Here is a 12,366-nt window from a genome sequence, read left to right as displayed (position 1 = left end):
TGCGATAAGTTCCATGAGAGCCTCAGAGTCTAGTGTACCTTGCGGAGGTAAATACAGTGAGCAAACAGTGATCCTTCGACATACATGAATTTGAACTGGAACTGCTTGCAGGTCAGTACTGAGGGGGAGAGCAGAGGAGTGGTGCGCATTAGTGACAAACACTGCAACACTCCCTTGGCCCTTTCCCCGCGATAGGTCATCTTTGCAGTAGAGCATATATCCTTGCAGCACAGGAACATCTGTATCTTTAAAATGCATTTCTTGTAAACAAAAGCACAAGGGACCTAACTGTGCTACGAGTTTCAGTTCCTCCAGATGAGTCCTGAACCTATTCATATTCCACTGTAGTATGGAAGTTTTAATTTACCCCTATCTTTGCACCGGGAAGTGAAGCACTTGAAGAGATAGGGGGAGTGGAGGGGCTGCCTGGATGCAAGGCATCTAACTCCATGATATTCCCCTCATCAGTCAGACGGGAGAGAACGACATCTGACAGCACTCAGGACAGCTTTTGACCTGAACGTCGTGAAGCTTTCCCTGCACCCTGTCCCTTCGAGGATGAGGGGGAAAGGGGGCACTGAGAGGCACTCTGCTTTTCTTGTACCTTCTGGATGCTTCTGGGGAACTGTTGTTTGTCTTTCGTGATGCAGCTGCCTGGATTGCTTTGTCCTTACTCTTTTTCCCTTGACATGTGCACATGTAAGTACAGGTGCTTGTGGTGGATACAGGCAAACTAGGCGTCATCTGTGTCGAAGCGACCACCTTGGGAATAGGTTTCTGCACCATGGAAGAATATTCTTTTTTAGCTTTGGTATAGGGGATCCACTTGGTCACTTTTAACTCTTGTATTTTCCGTTGAGCAAAAAAAGGGCAGTCTCGGCTCCAGACTGGGAGGTTCCCAGAGCAGTTGATGCAGATCGCTGGAGATGGGCAGCCAGTCCCAGCGTCATGAGCGGCTTTCCCGCAGTTCCTGCAGATCGCTTCACCTCCACAACTCATTGTAGTATGGCCAAAACGCTGGCATTTATAGCACCACATAGGGTTTGGCATGTAAGGCTGAACATTAAGTCAAAGGAACCCCGCCATAAGATGTTCAGGCAGTGTCGGAGAATTGAATGTGACAATGAAAGTGGCAGTATTTTCAGTTGCTCCATTATTCCTACGCGTTCGTTGCTCCACATCGACTATTCCCTGGGATGCCCATGCTTGCTTCAGTTCTGCTGTCTATCTCCGTGATATCTCAGCATGTGAAAAAGCCCTTACTGGAACTGAGAGAGGTGTGCATCTCAACAATGATATCATAGTCACCCACTTTCTACCATTTCTTAAGAAAGTCTACCTGCTTTGACTGTTAAGTTTCAACCAACAATGAGCTATTACGCAATCGTTTTATAGATTTTAATGTTCCAGCAAGGCCTTCCAAACCCTTATGGATATAAAAGGGGGGCACCTTTTCAAATGTTCCCTCCTTCCTCTTTATCACCAGAAACACATTGGTATTCACAACGCCATGAGCTCTGTTACTGCAGTCCAAAGTATTCTTATTATCAGGAGGACTAGCCTATCTCATTCTTTTGAATGAATGGGTGTGAATACTCCCATGCGGTACACCCTTCCCACTAGAAGAACAGGAGGATTTCGAGGGTTCCATCTCGGTCCCATGAGCAGCTAGGGAAATAAGAGTCTACTCAGACAGAGCCCCATGTCCCTGAGTAAGCCTTATGCAACTGAGGTGTGGCTGGTTCTCCAGAGGTTGCCAGGTAATGACCTCAACAGCCATGCACCCCATCAGCGTGCAGCACACCTTGAGATTGAGGTTTCTTTTTTTTTTATAGAGGTTTATCCCGTCCTCACAATCCAAGCGGTCAAGCCAAGATCCCCATTCCCTGAGACACACAACTTCCCACTGCTGCGCTGCATGGTGGTCACTGAAGCCTGCCCAGAGCTTACAGTGACAGGAGACTGGAGGTGCTTACCAGTCCCCAACTCAGGAACCCTGGGGTTGCCAAGCCCGTACCCAGCAAATCAATGCTGAGCCCCTGAGGGCTCAGATGTCACAATTATGATCACCATGTTGTCGAGGCCTCAGACAGAAGTGTACGTAACAGCCCCATCACACAGACTGGCTACATGTGCTGGTGACCTATCGGGCCGGAGGAGGGCTCTATGGCAGGGGAAGGAATAGGGGCAGATGGGATGGTGGTGGAGGGCGGGGGGTGGGGCTGGCAGGGGGAGGGAGAGAACGCGTTGCTATAGATCCTAAGGAGTTCTTCCTCAAAAGGCTCACATTACAGAGAGAAAGGTCAAACCCCAAACGGTAACCAAAAATGCCAAAAAGGAAGGATGAAAAAGAAAAAGCAAGGGAAACAAAACATAATGGAATACATGAGACAAAGTGGATAGCCAGGCTGAAATAAGTAAGAAGAGAGGGGAAGGAGGGGGCAGAGGGGAAGGAGTGAGGACAGGAAGGGAGGCGCATAGGGGCATGGGAAGAGAAATGCAGCCTGGGAAGGAAGAAAGGGCAGCAAGAGGTCACAGTCCCGTGTACGCCACATGCAATCTCACCAAAAAACAATGAGCTCCCTGGGGAGGACGGGTCCATTTTGTTAGTTTTATTTGTGTAAGCTTGTGCATTCACCAAAGTGTATATCTTATTTGCTCCCTTAAAAGTAAAATGGAGAGCCTACTGCTTTTGAATCTGAAGTCAGTGTTGGCTCCCAAGATATTTTTATTGTTCATTAACGTAAAGCCTGTGTTGAGCTGAGGTACATTCTTCATTACTCTTTTGCCAGATCCCTTCAGAACCTGAAATCCTTTTGCTTCATCTGTGTAACTTGTCTCTTGTAATGACTTTCTGTTTGACGAGGTGTTTCAGTTTTCCAGTTTTGAGGAGTGAGTAAATGTTGAAAGTAGCAAAGTATGACACTTTGTTACTTTCACCTCTCTTACATGTTGGTGTGAGCTCCCCTGAATCCACTGGGTCACTGACATTGTGGTTGACAATGGTGGATTGGTTATGACCTGGTGGTAGTAAAAAATTGCCATCATGTTAAAATGAATAATCATGCTAGGGGTCAATGCATAGACACCAAAAGGGTCACAGCTGAAGTTAGTCTCAGACACACCATGTGATGTGGCCTGGCTTCTATTTTATGGCTTCTTTAGGTGCCTACCCTTCTCCTTTATCTGGGCTTGGGACCAGCAGCAGCACAGCTGGATTTTTCCTTCGCCATATTTGTAAAAACTTAAGGCATTGCCCTCACATTTACACTTCAAAATCAAAAGACTCCAAGACACTTAGTTCTATAGAAATCCCGAAAACTCTCAGGAAAGATTACCTTGTAATATATTTCTTACCTATTATTGTAGGTTTCCTGTTATCCATCATGCTCTTCTCCAATATACATTCTTGAGCCTGAGCCAGTGAAAGATAATACATAAACTGCATAATATCTGGAGCCAAATCCACTCCTGCTGGCTGTGGGTAGCTGCCTTTTAAATGCTAACAAATGAAGAGAATAAAATTAATTAGGTATTATTGTAGTTCAGGAAAGTAACTACCTAGCAGATAACCCAAAACTAACTAAAGTGTACAAACACACAAATTCAACTCACACACCTACACAAACGGTCACTGTGGCCTCCATGTGTAGAGGTCTGGATGCAGTAAGCAATGATCTTGGTCTGGGTGGGTAGCTGGGTACAAGAGAGACAGAGTGGAGACGGGGAGGAATAACAAGGTAGGGGTGGGGAAAGATACTGTAGTGCCACTTGTGGGAGTGTACAAGGACATGGTGAGGACAGGATGGTGGATTGTTAGGTGCAGCATCAGGAGGGGAAAGGGGCAGAGAATAGAAGCAGAATGGAGAAATGGACCATGCAGATGATCATGTGGGATAGCAGTCTTGAGTGAGGCTGGAGTGGGAGCAGGGAAGTGGATAGAGGCAGTTGGGCACAGGGACCAGTGAAGGCTGAGGCCTAGTGGGTTATTGGAACAAAGGATACATTGTAGGGAGAGTTTCCACCTGCGCAATTTGGTGTTGGTGGCACAGGATGTGAAGCAGTCGAAGTTAAGCGTACCATGTTCAAAAGCATGTTCAGCAACTGGGTGGTCCAGCTGGCTCATAAACACACTTTGGTGGGGGCCATTCTTGTGGACAGACAGGTTTTTAGTGGTCATTTTCACCCAGAATGCCACACAGTTTTTGCACCCAAGCTGCTTTCACAGATGACCCTCTTTCTGATTGGGTGGGATATGCCAGAGACAGGACTGGCACAGGTGGCAGTGACGGGATGTTTGGGACAGGTCCATTGGAGAGATATGAGTCATGGGATGAGGGGTTGGGAAAAGGAGTTCAATATGGAGGGGCAAAGATATTGCCTAGGTTGGTTGGACAGTGGAGTACCATTGTGGGAGGAGTGGGGAGCTTAGTGGGTGGAATATTTCTCATTTAAGGGCACAGTAAGTGGTAGTCAAAATCCTGTGGATCATACTGAGTCATGAGGGTTTACAGTTTTGTGCATGGTCAGTCAGTACAAGAGGGATGCAGGTGACTGGGGAGAAAAAGAATGGGAAATCTGTTTCTGAACATGGGCGGGAGGGTAATTTCAGTCTGTGAGGCCTCATACATATTTGGAGAGTGGCTGCCTGTAACTGCGCAGGTGCTATAACTACAGGTGCCTAGGCTGTATGGAAGGGACTTCTTGGTGTGGAATAGGTGGCAGCTGCCAAGTTGGAGGTATTGTTGATGACTAGAAGGTTTGATTATGACGGTGGTACTGATGGAGCCATCTACAAGATGGAGGCTGACACTGAGGAAGGTGGCATGTTGGGCTGAAGAGTGCCAGATGAAGTAGAGTTAGGGTGTCCCCATGAAAATTGAATTAAAATACAGTTGTGATTCTCAGATCATTCATTTTTCTAAACTGATCATTTGATTTTCATTTTTTCTCATTACAAGTCTATTCAATACAAGATTTTCCATTATCAGTAAAAATTTCACTGTTCACTGAAGGAGATGTTATAAACGTGAGAAAGGAATAAGTGCGAATAGGCAATGTGTTAAACCAAAATGAACGAGGTAACCACCTGTCCTTACTGCAATAAAACAGTTTGTTTCAGAGGTGTACCTTAACATATATTTACTTCTGTTATAAGAGGTTTTGCCCCTTCTTTAGTTTCACTGACATGGAAACATTATTCCTTTATCACTGTATTGTATCATCCCTGTGGTCTTTTTTTTTTTTTTGTTCAGTATTGTTATAAAGAAATTTTCACATTTTTGCCTTCTTTGCTCCAGAAATGTCATGTACATCCTGAATTACTGACATATGGAACCTGCCATTAACCCTTTCAGTACCACAGATGCGCTCTCTCTGCATTCTGTGCTGAGGGTGGCTTTTATTATGGCTGTAGTACACGCCAAATGCTGGTGACTGTGCTGAGAGATGGCGTTCTGGCCAATATGAAACACTTATCACAACATTTTTTGAAAACTATTAGGTGAAAAAATTTGATTTTTGCACACACTACAACCTAATATCTTTACTCAATGAATCTGCCATACTTACTATGCCACATCAAATTCAGTAAAACATTGCACGAAATTTTAGAGGGTTTGCAAAGGTAAAAACATATTGCATAAACTTTTAGTTGGTTGATTTTTGTTCATACACTGAAGTGAATTAAATGTAGATAAGACATTGAAATTTTATTTAAAATTTTGCACGACAATACACAGGCACATAAAGTGCAAGCTGTGGCTGCTCTGTTCAGTAGATGGGACTGGGAAGCACTGTACTGTCCACCATACTCCTCAGACTTTAAGTTCTTGTGACTTTGATTTGATTCTGAAGATGAAGCAACCACTTCGTGGCATTCGCTTCAAAACTGTTCCAGAGATTCAACAGGCAGTGGACCGCTCCATTTGCACCATCAACAGAACAGGCTCTGCTAACGGTATACTACACCTTCCATATTGCTGGCAACAGGTCCTACACAATGCTGGTACTACTTTGAAGGACAGTAACAGGTGCAAACATGTAACTCTTTTGTATTGGTTGTGAATAAATAGTTGTCACTTCTTAAGTTCTAACCCTTGTAAATACTCAAAACTTTTTTATTCGTCGAGACATCGAAGTAACTCTTCCACAGCAGTAAGAGGTCTGTGATTCAGGATGCAGATAGACATCCACAGCACTATAGGAAAACCCAAGCACGTCCACAGCACTTATGGAACAGTGTAGCAGGATGTGTATGCATGTCCACAGCAGCGAAAGATATAACAGAACCTCCCCAAAAGTTATACCTAACCACGGACGTAGCTGATAATTGCCTGAGAAATGCGAATATCCATATTTGGATTCCATCACAAAAGTTTTTTCTTTTATGAAGCTTCAACAAGATACATGCACAGAAACAAAAGGATTGCTATGGAAATGAATAAGTCAGATTTTGAGCTTCTAAGAAAATTTATGGTAAGTTAAGAACAAATAACATTATCTTCCCTGTGTATCACATTACAAGCACGTAAAGATAGAAAAAGCTTCTACTCAGGTGATGTAAGTAAATGCACAAGAATAAAAACTGGCTTATGCACTAGCTTCCAGAACTCTAGTTTCTTGATCTGGAAAAGAAAGGAAAGGCTAATTGATCAGATAGAGTTTAGAGAAGGATGAGGCAATAATTGACATCATCAACAGAGGAAAATGACAAAAGGTAGCTAACAGAGAGGAAAGACAAGAGAAGTTATATGGTATAAAGTAGATGAAAGATGGACAAATGAATATGTCTGGGAGAAAATAAGTAAGAGTCTGAAGTAAGGCAATATAAAGGAATCAGGAGAGGAAATTTGGAGACTGCCCATTTTCAGCTGTATTTCCAAATTATCTGAAGAACACTGATAGTGTAACAGTGGCAGATACTGTATATGGATGTATTATACAATAGGAACACATTATACTTCATAGAGTACTGCTTAGTTAAGTTCCACAGAAACTGACTCACTGTCTACTGAAAGATATAATGAAAGAAAAGTCAGTTCTGAAGGAATGACTGACACGTCATTTGGAAATGATTACACTGAGAAATTTTAATTCCCTCTGTGACATTTACTTAGTAACACAGTATATATGTTTATCCTACAAACTTTTACATTACTTTATTAATTACCTACTCAAACATGAAGGCAAACATCAATTTATGATGGGAAAAATATAATGAGAATACCACCTGGCACAGACACGAGTGTCGTAACACCATGAAAAATTAGTCTTCTAGACACTGTGTGACTGTTAATGTGTGTGTGTGTGTGTGTGTGTGTGTGTATGAGAGAGAGAGAGAGAGAGAGAGAGAGAGAGAGATATTCTGCCGGCTGACCTTCTATTTCGCTAGCTCCAAAAAACAGCTTCACATAAGTATTTAATTATCAGGCCTTACAGTCAATCAGCCTCAGGAGCAGAAATCAAACACTTCCATTTGTCATTTCCAGCTCCCACTAATGGTACTCAGCTATGAGCTGCTTGCTGCCAGGAATTTCCTCAAACTGGAGAACAACAGCTGTCTTGGGGAAATCACTCATCCTTGAACCAGCAGAGTCGGCACAGAGCTTGAGACATTCCTCTTATCTTGGACAACATTTTAATTATTAATTTTAACAACATACTGAGACACTGCAGTTAACAAGAATAACTCACTTTCTCAAGCAGCAGTGTGGGACACTATAGTGATGAGTAAGAAGCAGTTCCCATACTCGGGATACAGGTAGCGAGATTGGCCAAGCAATACAACACTGAAGTTTGCAAGTGGAGTGAGGCACTATGAATAAGTCATGAGAGCAGATTCTACACAGAAATTCTGAATGGCGGGAACACACCAACATTTAGGTACAAGACTAAGGTATTTTCATCAGTTATTAGTCTGGCGATAATGTGCAAATAGTACTCAAGTTGTACTAAGTGTACTAGAGATTTCTGGTGTGAGCTTCTCTCTTCAGTCGACATTAGGATGCAATCCAGACTTGATCTCTGAACAAACCATGCTCTCAATTTTCTGTAACATTGAAGTTACTTGTGTCGAATTGTGAGCTTGTTCACTGTTTTATGGTGCTTGTCAATAAATGCATCATAATGGTACCCTGGAATTTATTTAAAGTAGATTAGCTACCAACATATCCCCTAGAAGCCATAAAGGCAGACTGTTTGCAAAATTCAGTGCACTAGAGGAACCGCTTCAAGCAACTGTAAAAAAAAACTGATGGATGTTTCTCTCCTGTTATGATTTTCTTCCCTCCAAAATTTTTATCTTTTTTTTGCAAAAATCTTCAATAGTGTTATTTTTATGACATGCACAGTACCAAAAATTTTTGATATTAACTCAGGGTTGAGCCAACTCAATTTTATTACCCATTACACTCTTTTGGTTACTTAGAACTCATAAATGTAATTAATTTACCTAAAAACTGTGCTAATTATAAAATACAATTAATATAAAATGTTGTTATCATTGTTCCTATGTAAATATATACGAATCTGCTAACTTTCAGATGAAGTACATCAGAATTATACATAAATAATTAAAGTATCTACACAGTTAATGCTCGAAATATGTTAGCAACTTTTGCACTCATTTAGTTTCAGAGTAATTAGCATTCTTATCTAAAATTTTGTTACTCGAGGTAGAGTATCATATTTTGGAAAACTAGACAACATAATGCAATAGCAGTTATTGTTTTATTTAAAAGCCTTCAGTCAAACTCATCTTATTCCACTATTCAGTTTTTCAGAAATAGAAATCTTTAACTGTAACATGTAAAAAGACAGTGGACAACAATAACTGAAAGTAGTTTTAATTATTGCAATCTTATAAAAGAGAGGCTGCTGGGAGTCATTTCAGGCATTCCATAGAAAGCTAGGACACGAACAATATCTGTGCGTGAATTCACACACTATGTATGCAGACAAGTTAGTACAAATCCCAAGTTTTAGAAGGGGTCAAGTTTTATGCAAATTTCGGGTTTGAGTTTATGCAGTGATTAGAGAGAGAGAGAGAGAGAGAGAGAGAGAGAGAGAGAGAGAGAGAGAGAGAGAGAGAGAGATAGAGAGAGAGAGAGATTGACTGTGAACTCACAATTAATCTCATGAGCTGAGTTAATTTACAATAATGCATTCTGAAAATGGTGACAATAATATTGGGCTGTGAACTATGTTATTTTAAAATGGTATTTACTGTGTACATAGTTTTCATTTTGATATGACTACCTACTGGAAGGGCAGTGTAATTAGGGGCTGTGTTAATGACTACTTGTCACATGTAAACTTTTTACTAGGTCATTTCAGTATTAAATTACTGCACTCAATCATAACACAGGGCATCAACATGGTCTAGGATGTGACTTCTCATTTAATTATGCATAAATTATAGTAAATGAGACTGAATCTGGCCATAAACAGTATGTTATTAAATATCAAAGTGCCACAAAAAGTGTTACGGACTGTAAACCTGGTGTGCACATCATCATTTGAAATAGCCTACTTTCGCCAATTACTTTCCGCCAGGCGCAGCTACCCGAGGCACATTAGCACAGTTAAATAGGGTAATACCACAGGACTACATTAGCAAAAGCAAGATGCAGAACAGGTAGGGAGTAGTTCTAAGTAGCAATTCACTAAGTTGATCCATGAAAATGTTGACTTAAATTTTGCAGCTCGATTGGGAAGGAACAATCAGTTGTATTGAAGTTGCCTATACTGCTATCTACGGACTCATGGATAGACAGAGAAAAATTTATGGAGGTTTGTAACTGAGATGGAGTAATATGATACCTGGCAGCTCACAGTGCTGTTGCCAGTTTTCAACTGTGAAGCACAAACGGCTGCAGGTGAAAACAGTAACTGATGCCAATGATGCTGAGGTGTATCGCAAAGACGTCCCCTTTGAGTGAGCGTAGGAGGATACATGATGACTTAGACAAAGATTCTAGTTGGTGTGATGAATGACAGCTAGCTCCAAATGTAGAAAAATGTAAGTTAATGTGGATGAGTGGGAAAAGCAAACTCATAATGTTTGGATACAGCATTAGAAGTGTCCTGCTTAGCACTATCCTATTGTTTAAATATCTGAGAGTAACACTGCAAAGTGATATGAAATGCAATGAGCATGTGAGATTTGTCACAGGTTTTTAAAAAAAAAAGGAAATGATCGTATGGTGTCAGTAGCCGGGAGTTCCCGGGCGGGAAGTTCGGGGGCCAAGTGTAAGTCTTATTGAATGCGACGCCACATTGGGCAGCCTGTGTGTCGACAATGGGGACGAAATGATGATGATGATAGCACAACACCCAGTCCCTAAGGGGAGAAAATCTCCCACCCCAGCCAGGAATCGGACCCGAGCCCCCGTCAGTGGCATTCTAATGCGCTGACCGTTCAGCTATTGGGGCGAGCATAGGGAAGGTGAATGGTTAACTTGGGTTTATCGTGAGAATTTTGGGAAAGTGTGGTTCATCTACAAAGGAGACTGCATATAGGATGCATGTGTGCCCTATTTTTAAGTACCGCTCAAGTGTTTGGGATCTGTTGTGGGCTGGATTAAATGCAGACATCAAAGCAATTCAGAGGCAGTCTGGTACATTTGTTACTGACAAGTTCGAACAATATGCAAGTGTTATGGAGATGCTTTGGGTACTCAAATGGGAATCCTGGAGGAGAGGCAATGTTCTTTTTGCAGAACACTATTGAGAAAATTTAGAGACCCAGCATCTGGAGCTGACTGCAGAATGATTCTACTGCCGCCAACATACATTTCATGTAAGGACCATGAAGATAAGAAAAGCATGTAGACAGTTGCTTTTTCCTCACTCTATTTGCATGTGGAACAGGAAAGGAAATAACTAATATTGGAGCAGGGTACCCTCCACCTCATATGTACTGGCCCTGGTGAACACAACAACCACCAAAAGAGCACACTGATGTGGCCAGGAAATGATATGTTACATGCATACTCTCACTCTTAAGGAGGATTCGTCTGAAAGCTAGAAAAATTCTCAGCCTCTTTTATGCATCTATCAATGACTCATAGCTTCAATCATTCAGCAAAGTTCTTGCCTTTACTCCTTATATCAGCATACAATTCTTTACATGTAAGTATTGAGGCCAGTATTTTTTGACGAATCCTGAGAGGTCAGTCTATTTAAAAAGAGCAAAACACAGCAGTCATAATATGCTTGACTGGAGGACAAAGTGATGCATATTTCACATTATCTACATGAAATATATTACTAATGATGTACGAGACAGATCTGCGGACTAATGGGAGGAGAAATGTATTGCACATGTTGTCTCATGACAGTAAGTCTCGCCAGTAACTCCATCTCATATTTTATTAGTTTTATCAACTAACTCTTCCTTTGATGCAATTAAATGTATTACACTGTGTTTAAAAAAAAATGCACTGTAAGAATTTACCTCAAATGCCCAAGCTGCACACTGAAAATGGGTACATGACATTTTCATACCCTCAGCTGATACTCTGGTATCCAAGGCGCCTAACTGTGTGTGCAATGCTCCTATATTGTACAGGATGCACACCATTTCAAATCGAATATCAGTTGAAGTGCAAACCATACTTGCATATGTATCTCTCCTGAAAGAGCAGCATTTTAAAAATATAAGAATTATATCAAATGCATAGCAAATAAGATTTTACAACATAATCTCATTAAATGATGTACAAAAGTAAATGACTAATCTTAGGTACAGAAAGAATATTAAATCTAACAATTAAAATGAAACTAAGAGAATATTGAAGTCAGGACTAGTCTCAGACAATTTGACGATTCTTACAAAGCCACAGGAGCTTTTCAGATAAATGAGATAGTAAGGCAGACCTAAACATTTTCTAAGCCAAAATGAGCCACCCCTTCCAGTCAGTCAGAGAGATATTATATGTTTGCATGAAATGTTCATATATTCTTCTGCACAAATAAGACAGTTTTACAGCTGAGTTTGATAAGTAACTTCAGAAACACCTTTGTGGCACTCTGGTTTTGGCTCAAATAGAAACCACACAAACAAAACAGAAGTGCATTCCTGGTTCTTATGATGGATGGGTACAGTGCAATACTATATCTTTTGTCTCATTTATAGATTAAGCAAACACATGTAAAATTCTTTCAACTAGTACGTATATGCTTTTGGGGTTCAATGCAGAGAACAGATACCAAACAACTTAGAATGGTATGTCATTTAACTTCTGAGTGAATGAGTGATTAAACCTTACATATGTGAACCTATTAATTTCCTTCCCAATCAGATCTCGTACTTGGTCACCAGTGATCTCATTCTTGATAGGCATTAATCTCTAGCTTCATAAT

The 12,366-nt window shown here is 41.1% G+C and overlaps 1 protein-coding gene across 3 annotated transcripts in view; it reads right to left on the bottom strand.

The window, feature by feature from the left end:
• LOC126260179 (tyrosine-protein phosphatase non-receptor type 23) overlaps positions 1 to 12,366 on the bottom strand; it is a 156,300-nt gene that overhangs the window by 118,263 nt on the left and 25,671 nt on the right. For all 3 annotated transcript variants that reach the window (XM_049957444.1, XM_049957442.1, XM_049957443.1), the window contains exons 3-4: positions 11,459 to 11,636; positions 3,358 to 3,502 (exon numbers count right to left, since the gene is read on the bottom strand). In XM_049957444.1, coding sequence (XP_049813401.1) covers positions 3,358 to 3,502; positions 11,459 to 11,636 — 323 coding nt within the window. The remainder of the gene's footprint in view (positions 1 to 3,357; positions 3,503 to 11,458; positions 11,637 to 12,366) is intronic.

This window comes from Schistocerca nitens, chromosome 5 (genome assembly GCF_023898315.1).
Source record: "Schistocerca nitens isolate TAMUIC-IGC-003100 chromosome 5, iqSchNite1.1, whole genome shotgun sequence".
In the NCBI taxonomy this organism is placed as follows: domain Eukaryota; kingdom Metazoa; phylum Arthropoda; class Insecta; order Orthoptera; family Acrididae; genus Schistocerca; species Schistocerca nitens.
Note: the sequence above shows the minus strand (reverse complement) of the source record. Positions and strands in the feature narration are given on the sequence as shown.